Source organism: Clupea harengus, chromosome 4 (genome assembly GCF_900700415.2).
Source record: "Clupea harengus chromosome 4, Ch_v2.0.2, whole genome shotgun sequence".
Classification (NCBI taxonomy): domain Eukaryota; kingdom Metazoa; phylum Chordata; class Actinopteri; order Clupeiformes; family Clupeidae; genus Clupea; species Clupea harengus.
In genome coordinates, this window is record NC_045155.1 from 15,285,258 (window position 1) to 15,299,211 (window position 13,954).

Sequence of the window (13,954 nt, forward strand, 5' to 3'; positions counted from 1 at the left end):
TTAGAATATGTCTATTGTCATGGAAGGTTGACCTACTCATCATTGGTGTGGTGAACATTTCCATGTCAACAATTTCAGGCTGCTGTTTGTCATAAAACGATTATGAGGAAACTACACAGGTTAACTAAACCGATTAGCTTTCCTCTTGCAGATTTGGATATTGCGCCGGGAGAAATATGCTAATCAACCGAGCACTGTGGTAGGGAGGTTCATAGCAGCTGGGAGCTATTTTACCACGTGACAGGAGTGATGTTTCTCTCGCTGTAGCAGCCATCATTATACTCAATACCAGTCCATCCTAAAAAAGGAAAGAAGCACAAGGATAAAACGACCAACCATGGATTAACACGGGAGAATTATTATTTTTTAACGATATTTAATTACATCGCCTTTTCATCTATGATTTGGGTTCTTGCTTTTACATTACTAAAGGTAAGTTTAAATGTCTTAATCGTTTTTCTAAAGCTTTTTGTCCTCCTAAATTCGAAATGTTTGTATGTGCAAACGGATCATATTTCAAGCTTTTCAGGGGGCATGCTGTTTTAGAGACGCTTTGAATTCTTTTTGAAAGAATCTGCGTTGCCTAAAGTGAGGCTTCCATGTAGGCTAGCTAAGCTACATAAGCTAGATTTTTTTTGTTGCAGTCACAGTTGCCGCCGCACCCGAATGTAAATAATAAATTGGTAGGCTATGCATTTTAACACCACCACTTCCTGTTTTAAGAGAACATTTTAGAAACGCTGGATGCACGCAAAATATCTTTGTTCAGTGGTTTCACATGCAGCCAAATACGCTATGAGATAAAGGTTGTTAAAACAAGAGAAAGCAAGCGCAAATGTAGCCTATAACGATACTTTGAACAGAAATGGGTTGAAAGGTTTAAATCGTGTAACGTATCCGATGTAATGATAAGTTACTTATCGTAGAATACGTCAGCAAAACTAGACACATTTCTTTCGTTTTCTTAGGATTTTTCCCCTTCACGACAAGTTTAAAGGATTATCAAGTCTCTATCCGCTGCCCCCTATCAACCTAACCACACTTCTGTTTCATGTTCATTTGAGAGAGGGAAGAAGGCTGCCTTTCACCGACTGTAAAAGTAGCTTACTTTCGGTTTTGAAGTGGGAACATTGGTACAATTTCTTATTTCACAGAGTTAAGCGTTTGCGCATTGAACCTCGTGCATGAACCCGTAAAGTTAGAGCGCAATATTGTTCAGTGTTTTCAGTGTGTTTCGTTAGGGAACCTTTGTCTGAACTGTTTCCTCCTACCGAGCTGATTTTGAAGCAATATTGCGTTTTAAGGACAGGCTTGACGTCATCTTTTAAACATCACTTTTGGACAGTTTGCCTAACTTTTTATTTTGGATCACTCCGGTTGCTTCATAGCACCTTTCTTATGCAACTACACTCGTATTCTAATCTTGAAGACATGCTATGGTGATTCATTGTGTTATATTGCCGGGTTACAGTATCAACATTTAGGCAATGCTGTTGGATCAAAGGCCAATTGTGCCCTTCCATCAGGCAACATAAACTGCTCCTCTTGTGACCAATGACGCATTTTATTCGACAGTGGAAAGGGAGACAGACAGACATTGTAGTCTACACTAATCTACCTGGTAAAAGTTCTAGCCACACTCAGAAGCCTATGCTCCGTATCATGTGGTCGCCCAAAATTCACTGTGTTGCATCTTCTTTCTTCACTACTGTGTTGCAGTAGGCTAATGAGAAGACCATACATTCTCATAGAATTTGAAAGAAAACCTGGTCATATTCCCTTCGACACACAATTAGTTGTTTTTCCCCCCAACATTTTCCAGTTAAAGTTGCCAGTGTGTTGTCACAGGCTGTTGTTCATCCCCGTGGATACAAGCTTGTGCCAGTGGCTACAAACCAGCTTTGCTGAAGGATTCAGTCTGAAGTTGTTTTTGCTGCTTAATTTCCTCATCAAGACTGGCACAGAACACAAAGCAACAGGCATAAGCAGGCTCTGGGGAGTTGCTGAGGAATACTGAGGTTGTTATAAGCCATGTGGTTGTGAATGTGCAATCTTGAGATTTGATGATCTAGTTTGACCATTACTGTAGCAGCACTCTTGAATACTGAGTGGAAAGATGAGGTGTAACTCTAAGAGCATTTCATTACACTTGTTGGTGGGATGGTCTTCTGGTTTTCCCCTAGGGTACCTGGAAATGACAGAGACTATCTGGAAGCATGGAAGTGGTCTGGGGGTTGGATCCAACCCTGTCTAGACAATTAACAAATCATAGACTCTTAAACTGATATGATTCATGCACTCTGTAGTCCATGTTTTTTGGCAGAAAGTTAGGAACCATTGTCCAAATGACTAGTATCGTTGGCATTGATTTGGTTGTCTTGTGTTTTTCATGAATAATGAACGTTGTAAGAAACACTGTGCCCTGCTTTCTCACTGAGCTGATGTTACAGTCTGTTGCATCTCTGCCCTGCCCCATTTGACTCATGACAAAAGTCTACATTTTCAAACATTCACCTTCCTGGTTATGACCGGGATGTCTTTTTAAAGGTCAGATTAAGTTTTAGCCCCCATTTTTGGCACATTAGGCCCACACCTTTGGCTGTGTTTTGTGTGTCTTACATGCTGGCCCATTGGTGATAAATTATGTGATAAAATATGTGCTATTTACAGTGGCAATTGCTTACCATGTAATGCTACTCTACTAATTTGGCTGCTCATTATGCAGACATTGCTGTGTATTTGAGACCTCCCCCCCCCTCTTTCTTTTTGTTAATATGCTTATGTTTTGTCTGCTCAGGACTTGGAGGGAAGGAGTGCTTGTGTGGAGAAGTGCACGCATGTGAACAGAAGAGCTTTGCTCAGCAACTTTTTTTTTTTTTTTTTGCCTGAGATGCCCCACATACTAAATGTTGGGTTGGATATACACTATATCACGTTCACCTCCATGCAGCGACGTGTGGTCTGCGATAGAATTAGAGCGAATTGGATTCAGCGGTTTTGTAATCCGATCAGAAAGTAGGTTATAGTCGTGCCACGGCAGTAGGTCACTGAGTGCGGAGTTCGATGATGAAGGTTATCGCTAGTGTTCAGGGCTCCAACCGACGAGCTTGCACGCACAGAGAGGCCACGCGGGTCATGGAGAGCCAAGGCCAGGCGTGCTTTCAAGGGTCACCCACTTTTTGGGTTTTTTTCTGGAGAAGGGTTTTATTTTACATGCCGGAGCCGCTCCAGTTTGAAAGAACTGCTCCCCTGAGAGTGCGGAGAGTGTCTCACGGAATCCAGCTCGGCAGGCTCCTAGATATTGACAGGGCGCGGGTTTGTGTTGAAAGTATTAAGTGAAAGCTGTACTGTGAGGGCGATGTGTTTTAAAGCACTTTGTGTAAATTCCACTCAGTTATTAACGCCTTTTGTTCACATGCCAGAACTGTAGGGGTAGACGTGACACGAGGCCCTTTGTTGTTTAGTTGCCTTACCTGTTCTGTTGTGTACTTCTCTCATTCATTTTCTCCAAAGCACACAGATGTCAGTCATGGCAGTTGAAAGGATGGAAATTATGTTGCTTATTAACTGCTAAGATGAGAACACTTTTTGTTGTTGTCAGCTCTTGGTCAATTATTTTTGAGACTTCAGTAAGGTTGCCTGATCACTGTTGGTTGTAGATTCTCTGTAAATATTCACCTGGCATTAGATTTTGAAATCTAAAGCTTTGCTTAGTGTCTCTGAAGGCTTGATTTCATTTCATTTCATTTCATTTTAATTGAGACATGACATATGTCATGAAGCACATTATTTGTTCTTTAAATGGTATTTCAATAGATTCTTGCAGATTACAGATCTTATGAATCCCCATTGCATTGTGGCTGTTATTGCAAAGCATTTAGGTAGTTTTGTAATGAGCCACTCTGCACTGCACTTTTCCATTCTGAAGATGCAACGCCTTCAGTGTCAATGCCCTTTGACCTAATCAGGTCGGCGATGTTTATCAGTCTGGTTGTTTCAGTCTTTCCTGTATTCTCTTCCTCTGAATGGAGGCCTCAGTGATCGGTCTCCCTTACAGTGGCTGTAAGTGCAGCTTCAATGGTCATTAACCACAGGTGGGGAAACACTCAGATTCTGCACAATTTTCCAACACTGAGAACAACTAATATTTGAATCTGATTTCAAGTCCACAAAAGGAGGACAGGAATTCAACTGTGTGTGTGTGTGTGTGTGACAGGACTGCCCTTATTTCATCTGCCCTTATGGCAAGTGAGATGTTTACTGGACGACATCACCCACCGTTTGAATAGGCTGCCCTCTGCGTGGTGCACATATTTAGTCTCCCTTTTCCTCAGATCCATCAGGAGGCACCCGATGGGAGCTTCAAAGCTACCGGTGATTCAGCGGTCACACACGCCAGTGTCTGTCTCGTCAGGAAGTCCGTCTCGCGGCGGCACTCTGCGTCGTGTTGTGGCTTCTCAGAAGTGAATACACTTCCCTCATCACTTCCTTTCATGTGTGTGTGTGTGTGTGTTGGCCACACACATCAATCCGGGCTGATGACGGTTACTGTTATGGGGCAGGGTGTAAGTACGTCATGTTAGATTCCTAGCTGATGAATTGAGCGTTGCAGGTTGGGCATGATATGTGGTCTGTCTGGCTCCATCTGCCTGGTTAGTCATGCAGGATGATGCAGGGCTCGTTGGCAGGCCTCTGCTGTCACGCCATGGCTAGACTGTGACGGCACCTGTTGGGGCCTGGGCGCTCCACCCGCAGGGCCAGCGCAGCAGCTAAACTGGTCAGGCCTGTGGACGCACAGCGAGGCCTCTCTTTCCCGGACTGTGCAGAGGGCTGTGCAGGCAGCTGTCGGAGCGGAGCGGGGAGGTGGAGGATGTCTTGAGTTTACCGCTGCGTGGCGTCCGACTGGGGTGAAGCCGAGTTCAAGCAGACGCCACTGCCTCCAAAAAATGTCATGTGCAAACAGGTCTGTTGAAATGTTAACCTCACAGACCACTGCCTGCTCTCAGTCTCTACGTTTCTGCTTCTGTTAAGGACTTCATGATAATGTGGAGAAGTTGTTGATACTGAGAACATTGCGCTATAAGAAGCTTTAAAATACCATCTGTATAGTTCTTAAATAAAGCAATAATATCTGTGCTAAAATTGATCCTTCCTATTTGACTCGGTAATCAATGTCTTTCAGCCAACCTACTGATAACGACTAGTGTTTATTCTGGGAGGCAGGCAGTGAATGGTTATCAGAGTTGAAGTGAATGGTGGTTTGAGTTATATTTCTAGCGTAAGTGCCTTGGTATCAAGGCAATGCAATGTTTTTCATGCCAAAGTGTGTATGGACGATTTTGAAATTATTTACTTTTTGACCGGTTAAATTACGGCCAGTATATCCGCTTCTCTCCACTCAATGGAGGGTCTGTGTGACAGTTTTGTTAACAATGAGTTGTGCAGGCATTTCCATTCTCCTGACCGGGCAAGCCGACATATGAAACATGTGCTTGCCAGATGTCTCAATATCCTTGTTGAAAATATCTCGGATGACGTGTCCTTTTTTTGTTCTGATCCGTCATGTACCTGACAAGACCTGTCTTCAGTTAGAGGGGGGGGGGGGGGGAAGCAGACGGGAGCAAGTAGCAGTGTTTGACTGCCAAGCAGAGGCCAGGTGGGTGCATAGTCATGGTTGCACTTCCAACAGTTGCCCTGCTTGTCTCTGCTCTGCTCTGCTCATCTCTTCACCACCACACTCTCCACCACACTCGCCTCCTGCTGGTTGTTGAGCTGCTTGCTGCATGAACTGGACTTCCCCAGCCTCGGGTGAGGGGTGAGGAATTTCACTGGGGCCGGACGAAGGCAAGCAGGACCTCACCAGGCTTTTTGTGGAGCAGGGCCCAGACCAAAGTCCAGCACAAGAGTAAATTTGCATGAGTATTAAACGTGGACTTCATGGGGGCCCACACAAAAGGCACCAGTGTTCCCTCCACCTCCACCTCCCCCTTCCCTCCACAAGCCCCGCAAATCCACACAGCCCCCCTTCGCATTTCAATCAGGCCCCTGCCCACCACCACACACACACACACACACACACACACACACACACACTCCGTCACCTCCAGCCCACCAGAACAGCAGGCCCGAGAGACCCCCGTCCCCCGTCCCGCCAGCTGAAAGGCCTTCACCCCTCAGGCAGAAAAAGTAAAACTATATGACCTAAAACACACCCAGGTAGCGCGGTGCCATTGTCCTGCGAGTCCCTGGGTCATTCACCCACTTTCATCTGGTCACATTTCACGTTTATCCTGCGAATGCCCACTGTTGACCGAGGGCGTATGTACACGATTATTGCTGCGAAAAGAGCTAATCACACAACTAATTGTGCCTGAGCCAATCTGAATTTTTTTAAAAACAAAAATGTTTTAAAGGTTGTGTACTCTACGAAAGCAAGACAGACTGGGTTGGCTTGTGTCGTGCCCCTGTGGCCGGGGCAAGAAGGGGAACAGTTAAAGGGCCATGTGCAAGAGTGTGCAAATGAACATGTTTCCCTCTTTTTCTAAAGGCTGGACAGGCATTGAGAAGGATATTGTTTACATCCACAAACTCGCCACCCACTGCTCGCTTCCCCTCCCGCCTCTGTTTGGCCCATCGCTGCAGAGGCATGACCCATTTCCAATGGTTGTTTACTTGTGTCAGGGAAAAGAGGGCTAAGACACTTCTCAATGAACTCTTGTCTACAATTCAATTACAGATTGGCCCCTCCAGCGGCCCATTCTCTCTAGGCTGTTTGTCGCAGCATTCCTGGCCTCCATGACCAGCTGAGCGGGAGTGCTTCACCGCTGTTTCAGTAATGTGTGTGTTTTGTATTTTTTTTTTTATTATTTTAACTTTTCGTAAAAACGTCAATGCTAACATCGCCATCTTTTCGTGATCGTTGGCCGGTGATGTCCATCAGGGGCTATTGACCAAAGCTCTTACGGAAGGTAACGCGTCAACCAATTCTTCAACGTCACTGTCGCAAATCACTGGCGTTGCATAGTAGGTGGGGCACAGTAAACGGTGGAAAAAGTGGTGTAATTTAGCAGACAGGAAAGAAAGCGGTGTGTGTTGCGTCAGTGCAGCGTGAGACATGGGCGGTGAGCAGGTTCGCTCGCTCTCCGCCTCGGTCACAGGGCCTCTTCTGGGAGCCCGGGCGAGATATTGTCACTTGTGGTTTCCTTGAATACAATGCGGCTGCGTGGATATCTTTTATATATTTCTTTTTAAAGCCAGACATTTTCTTATTGCTTTTCCTGTTATCTGCAGACTAGACAAGCTTATAAAAGGAAATGGCTCTTTTTTTTGTTTTATTTTTTCCTCCCTCTGACATTTCCTTTTTTTTGGGACGTTTTTTGGATCCAACCTGAAATTTTTTACCGGTTTTCCCTCGCTTGTCTGTGGAAACTCACTGAGATGAAACCCTTAAGACGTTCTATTGTTTATCATTACCATGAAAGCCGTTTTTGAAAAGGGAATATTTCCATGTGGGGGCTGGCAAACCCTGTGTGCCTGTCGTCTGTACAGTAATCTGCACCTGTAGACTTTGAGAGGCGCTCAGCAGCAGCACTGACACCGTTACGAAACCACACAGACTTATGCAACGGCAGGATGACACACTTGCATGTGCTGGCTGTGTTGTGTCCTGCTTTGTCTTGGTGCCATGTAATCATCAAGAGTCTTCACTTTTTTTTATGTCCACTTCTGTGCTCTGTGAGTAGGCTGTAGCATGTATGTATGTATTCAGACTTTTGCAGCAGATTTAGTGTCTGGTAATGGTGGTTCTGAAGCAGAGGATGGCAGGCTGGCAGGTGTAATGATTAGCTAACACAGACTTCTGCCTCTGCTTTTTATGTCCCCTCTAATCTCCCCAGGTGGGCTTGACGTGCATCTGCTCCGACTTGGTATCCGAGCAACTTGTGACACAGAAAAGGGAGCACCCATCCCTCCTGATTGGCTGACTGGAAGCCAGGAGTAAAGCATTGGACCCCCGCTGACTTTTTTTTTTTTTTTTTTTTTTTTTCCCTCCCCCCCCCATTCCTTCTATCTGTTTTTCTCTCTCCCTACACCACCAGCACTGAAGGCGGAGGAGGGGGGTGGGTCAAGGAGTTCGGGAGGATAAAACCACCCAGCATGGGGCAGAAGGTTCCGGGAGGCATCAAAGCAGTGGACATGCGGGACCCGGCGCTGCGGCCCCTCAAGCTGGAGCTGCAGGCGCAGGACTATGCCAAGCCCTCGCGGCTGGACATGCTGCTGGACATGCCGGTGGCAGGGCAGGACGTGCAGGTGCAGCACTCGTGGAACAACGACGACCGCTCGCTCAACATCTTCGTCAAGGAGGAGAACAAGCTGATCTTCCACCGGCACCCGGTGGCCCAGAGCACGGATGCCATCCGCGGGCGGGTGGGCTACACGCGCGGCCTCCACGTGTGGGAGATCCACTGGGCCATGCGCCAGCGGGGCACGCACGCCGTGGTCGGGGTGTCCACCGGCGAGGCGCCGCTGCACTCGGTGGGCTACACGGCGCTGGTGGGAAACAACCAGGATTCCTGGGGCTGGGACCTGGGCAGGAATAAGCTCTACCACGACGGGAAGAACCAGCCCAGCAAGACCTATCCGGCCTTCCTGGAGCCCGACGAGACCTTCTTGGTGCCGGACGCGTTTTTGGTGGTGCTGGACATGGATGAGGGTACAATGAGTTTCATGGTGGACGGACAGTATCTTGGGGTGGCTTTCCGGGGACTGAAGGGCAGGAAGCTGTACCCTGTAGTTAGTGCCGTGTGGGGACACTGTGAAATAAGGATGCGGTACCTCAACGGGCTTGATCGTAAGTATTTGCCTTCTCTTCAGTGGATTTTGTGTTGTTGTGAATTGATCATTTCATTTAAGGGGAGTCAATGCATGGTCTGGTTAGTAGAGGCAAGCTTTTTCTTCAACCAGCACCACAGAGCTTTACCTCTTATGTAAGTTATAATGCTTCCCAAGATATAGGGGAAACTAGTACTGACTGCATTTCATTAGGTCATGATATGCATGTTGGCTAAAAGGACAAAAGGTGCTCAACCATGATGTCTGAAAGAGAAACATTTGTGTGTCAGTGATTTCCAAGGGAGCGGCAAGAACCGAATTCAATACCGAAGTCGCATAAGACGTTTCATTGAATGACTGTTCATTAGCTGGTGCCACATTTCAGTTTCATTTCCCACTCTATAAGCTCATGGGTCCTCAGAGTGGCTCAGTTTGAGCCTGTCCAGACACAAGAGTAGCTCCATAGCAGCCTTGACTTCCAGCCATAACCTCTGGAACACTGTGTCCACCCCCCCCCCACCCCCGGAGCCCAGCGTTGGTGACTTTTGGAGCAGGACGTCAGCGTCGCGGCTCCTGTTTCTCTGCAATGAATTATGTAAACTAGGTTAGCGCTCCTGATAAGAGCTGCTCTGTGACATCACTCCTCTATCTCCGCCAGTGGCTCCAGGAAGCCAATCATTAATCCGAACACTTTGCCCTTTCCACTGGAACACCTCGGTGGCTGTTCCACATTATACCTGTGGTCAGACTTCGCAATGTGTCCCATGGAACCGTTGCAGGGCTTGCTTGTGCTTGCTCCACAGCAAATCAGTCAAGATGGGTTTTCCATGTGTTCCTACACCTGAAGCCATTGCCTGTCCTTTGTCCGTGTCCGTGTCCGTGTGTGTGTGTGTGTGATAAAAAATATACAATGGCCAGGTCCCATTCCCTCAATATAGCGCTTCAAACTGTGCAGGTATGTCTGCACTTTCCCAGGTTTGGCACCATAAAGTCTTCAGGGCTGTACTGTATCAAATATCCTCTAAAGTCCCTCAGATTTGAGGTGATGGAAAACAGCTTGGTCAAGGCGTGATGACCTCAGCAGTCTGGTGTCCTGTTAACGAAGGCCGCCCCGTGCCCAGTGACTCAGGGGACCCAGCTGCTCGTGATCACTCACTCACTCGTCCCCGCCGACCGCTCAAAGGCAGCAGGTTTCAAAGCATGTGTCCATTAGTGTGGCCTCCAGTAAAGTGGGGCCTAATGAAATCCATCCATCCTCTCTAGGTAGCTTTCTTTTCTTTTTTGCCAATACCAGACTGGAAATGTCTGTGTTGTGGGAACCTTTTCATTCCTTTAGCTATTGTGTGTGTGTGTTTTTTTATTTTTTTTTTATTGTTTTTTTATGTGATGGATGGTGAGGCCTCAGAGGGAGATTGTTAATGGAGCTTAAATGGCAAGCATCATTACAGGATACAGGTGCTTTTTTTTTTTTTTTTTTTAATATGGGAACTGAAGTGCGGTTTCGCTCTAGTGTAGCACGAGCATCCGTGTCTGGCGAGCCAGAGCATTAGTCAGCCACATGACATCAAGGCCTTTGGGCTGCGAGTGGTGTCTGTCTCATGTCAGTGTGTCTGCTGCACACTTCCTCCCATAGAATACCCTGTTTGTCTGCTCACAGATGGCCCGACCTTGCCGTATTGTTCACTTTGTTTAGTGTGTGCGAGTATAACACTTGGCGTGTAGGGTTAGAGGTTGTCAGACGACGATTTCCTGAGGCAATGTGTGAGGGTCTGAAGGGGGGTGGGGTGGGAGGGGAGGGGAAACGAACTTAGCAGGTGGTTCCACAAGTGGTTAACTGAAGTTCACTTTCTCATAACCTGAGCAAGGGTTTGCTGGATGACCTTAGTAGTGGCCTAGTTTGCACAAGTGTTGTTGCGGTCGCTCATGTAATCCATCTGTGTGTTCGGTGTGTGTTCTAACCAGCTTCCCTGTTTCTGTGTGTTTCTCCGTAGCTGAGCCTCTGCCCCTGATGGACCTGTGCCGGCGTTCGGTGCGCGTGGCGCTGGGGAGGGAACGACTAAGCGAGATTCACGGACTGCCTTTGCCAGAGTCTCTCAAGAACTACCTGCTCTACCAATGATGCTGGGAGTGCCTTTACCTCCGTACGTGGCATAAACTCCCCAATACTTTTTTTTTTTTTCCTCTCCATCTGTCTCTCAAGGATTTTTTTTTTTCTTCTTCTCTCTGGATTTGGTACAAAATCTGACCCAGGACTCTTCTCGTCCAGTGTTTCGGAGGTGTTTACGGTCACATACTGATGATGTCCCTATGTACTGGAATCGTTTTGTTGTTTTTGTTTTGTTTCCGTTTTGGTTGTAACAAACACATATGGAACACTTTGCAGGCACTGGCCCAAGACATCCACAACAAAATGGCCTCCGCAAATCTCACACCTGTTAGTGTGTTGAAGTGCAATGAGCTTGGTGGAGCCCCCCCCACCATGACTGCCATGGCCTCCTCCTCATCCTCCTCCCATCATCCCTCTCACTTTGTCTGTTTATTGTTGGTTTTGTTTTTTTTTTCTTTTAAAACTGTTCCAGTTGTGCAGAATGGGAATGACGTCATGGCCGTGTGATGTGCCCGACTGGTACTATCTGACATGCCTGTGTGACTAAGCAGTGGGATGTTTGCCTGCCGGCACCATGCCTTTACTTTATAGGTTTTCGTAGGTATAACAGGCCAAACTGTAGGCTAAAAATGGTCTTGATTTTAATCATGATTAATTTGGGCTTGGACATGATTTTAAGGCCATGGGATGCCATTTTTTTTCTTTTCTTTTTTTTTTTTAAGTGGTGCTTTTTTCTTAACTCCCACCCCCACCCAAAATCCATGACATGGTTCACAAGTGCATACACGTACAGACCTCATGGTATGCATTACATTTCCTACCCTAGTGCAAAGACGTCCTCGTGGTAGCTCTTAGTTACCCACCCACCCAACCCATTGTCATACATCTGTTTCTAGACGTGGGTGAGTGGAGGGGAGAGTTGGAGGTGTACGGATCTCCCAACAGTTTACTTGTCCACGCTGGGTAAACCCAGGCCTGCCTCCCTCCCTGGGCTTTGAGGTAGCTGCAGGGTGGACTCTTCCTCCAATACCGAACCACAGGAAGCCTCTGAATCAAGCTGCTCTGTGCAGCGTTCTGACTGCCTCCCCCTCAGCCCTGTGCCCTCCTCCCCCTTGACTACACTCCCCACTGCTCATGTTTAGGTTCCCACTGCAACATAAGTGCCTGTATGTGTGACACCAGAGCATTACTGGGAGAGGGAGTTTTTAGGAAGCCATTTTGGGAAAAAAAGTGCTTTTCAAAGGAATGATTGAAGGATTACGTCACTGTGAAAAAAAAAAAAAAAAATTGTAGCATCCACTGCTCCTGGACAGAAGTGGCATGGCTTTCATCTACGGTCCCCCTTTTGTAATGTGTCATACAAATTAATGTACAATCACGTGATCAATTATTTTTAGCCAGTTAGCCCATCTTGGATGTCTGAATACTGTTTTTTTTTTTTTTTTTTTTTTTTTTTTTTTGTTTAGCTTTTTTCCTATTTGTTTTCCATATGATGGCAAAAAGTGCATCGACACGACTTGGGTCCATGATGGTAGGCCAAGGCCAGGACTATAAGCAGGCAATCGTGTCACCAGATGCTATTCCAGTTCAATGGAATTTGGTGGCATCATTGCACACAGTTTGTTTTTGACACTGTCATTGGGTGGCTCGCTCTGGACTTTGAGCCATTTGATCTTCCTCGGTCTAGGGTTATGGATTGGGTGATGAGGAAACTTGTTCCTGTGACCATACGAGAAACCTGTTTTAAACTTGATGCAAAGATGGTGAACATTTGCCAAGATATTGTCATGTTTCTTTTTTTGGTTTTTAATTCCTTCCTCCATCGCTCTCTCTTGCGCTCTCTCTCTCTCTCTCTGTCTCTCTCTTGCTCTCTCTCAAACTTGTGTTGTCATTCATAGGCTTTTTTTTTTAATGAAAATTGCAAAATGCCAGCTCTGGTTTGATGTTCATGGATCTGAGCATGGACAACTGAGCTGCCAGTCTCATTTTATAGCCCCTCTGCCTGCAGGTGATCCCTTTCTCTCTTTGTATTCAGTGATGTAGATAATGTTAACTCTAATAAAGTTTATTATAAATTACTTCCCTCCCTCTATGTGCTTGTTCTTGATGGCCCCTGTTATAGTGTTTTATAAATGAGTCACGTCAGATATGCCTGCAATCGTAAATCAATATTATTGTAATGGTTGTTCTTAATGCTGCCCTTCAATATAGGTGAATCTACTAACAATTATGATTTTAAAGGAGTAGATTAAATTCATCAGATGAGTTCACGTCTATGTCTGTCTCTGCCCGGTACATTCCAAAGGGACTGCATATAGCTTCAGACCAGCTATTTTGCGGACAGCGGAACACTATGGACTTGGTGGGCCACAGCTCTCCGTTTATTTCAGCTGACGGGCTGAGCCATTGCTCCTCTATCTGGTGGAAAGAGACGATCCCTTGCTCTCTCTCTCTCTCTCTCTCTCATTTTGTACTTTAGCTGTCACCGAACGTTTTATTCACATCTCAAATATACACAGTGGAAACTTAATCTGCAGACATAACAAGTCAGAGGTCGCCGAAGCAAAGGAACGGCAAAACTATCTCAGACACCAAACGATGTCTCGAGGCATATTTGTTATCGTTAATAGATTGATCTGAGACAGTGGAACAACTCCGTAGGCTGATTAATCGTCCTGAAAGTGAATCTGATTCAGCCGCGCGCACCGAGTGGCTTTTATATTACAGCTCTGCACGTCACTCCGGCTGCCTGTTGCCATGGTGCTGTGTTTGCATACACAGTGATGTGCTACTTGGGGATGAGGTCACCCATTTCAAGTATGCCGTTTGGCTGGAACGGCTCAGTGTTTGGGTGTCTGGAAAGGCACATTCCTTTGGCTCAATATTGTTTCAAAATGTTCAGGGGCAGAGGCTCCTTTCACCATTTTTTTTTTTCTTCTTCCTGGGAATCATCAGCGCTTCCTTTTTAAAACAATCTTAGCCGAATGTTCTCATACCATCCCATCACTTCTTGTAAGC

General features: G+C 46.3%; 1 protein-coding gene across 1 annotated transcript; it reads left to right on the forward strand.

The window, feature by feature from the left end:
• The first annotated feature begins 230 nt into the window (after nucleotides 1–230).
• On the forward strand, nucleotides 231–13,014 carry spsb1 (splA/ryanodine receptor domain and SOCS box containing 1). The gene is made up of 3 exons (XM_012826074.3): nucleotides 231–432; nucleotides 7,896–8,848; nucleotides 10,821–13,014. The coding sequence occupies exons 2-3, from the start codon at nucleotides 8,155–8,157 to the stop codon at nucleotides 10,946–10,948; spliced, it is 822 nt and encodes a 273-aa protein (XP_012681528.1). The 5' UTR covers nucleotides 231–432; nucleotides 7,896–8,154; the 3' UTR covers nucleotides 10,949–13,014.
• Nucleotides 13,015–13,954: the final 940 nt, after the last annotated feature.

Excerpts from the sequence above, each read along its gene's own strand:
- spsb1 (XM_012826074.3), top strand. The coding sequence starts at position 8,155 with ATGGGGCAGAAGGTTCCGGGAGGCATCAAAGCAGTGGACATGCGGGAC. Across the intron at positions 8,849-10,820 it reads GTACCTCAACGGGCTTGATC|CTGAGCCTCTGCCCCTGATG; the intron begins GTAAGTATTTGC and ends GTTTCTCCGTAG.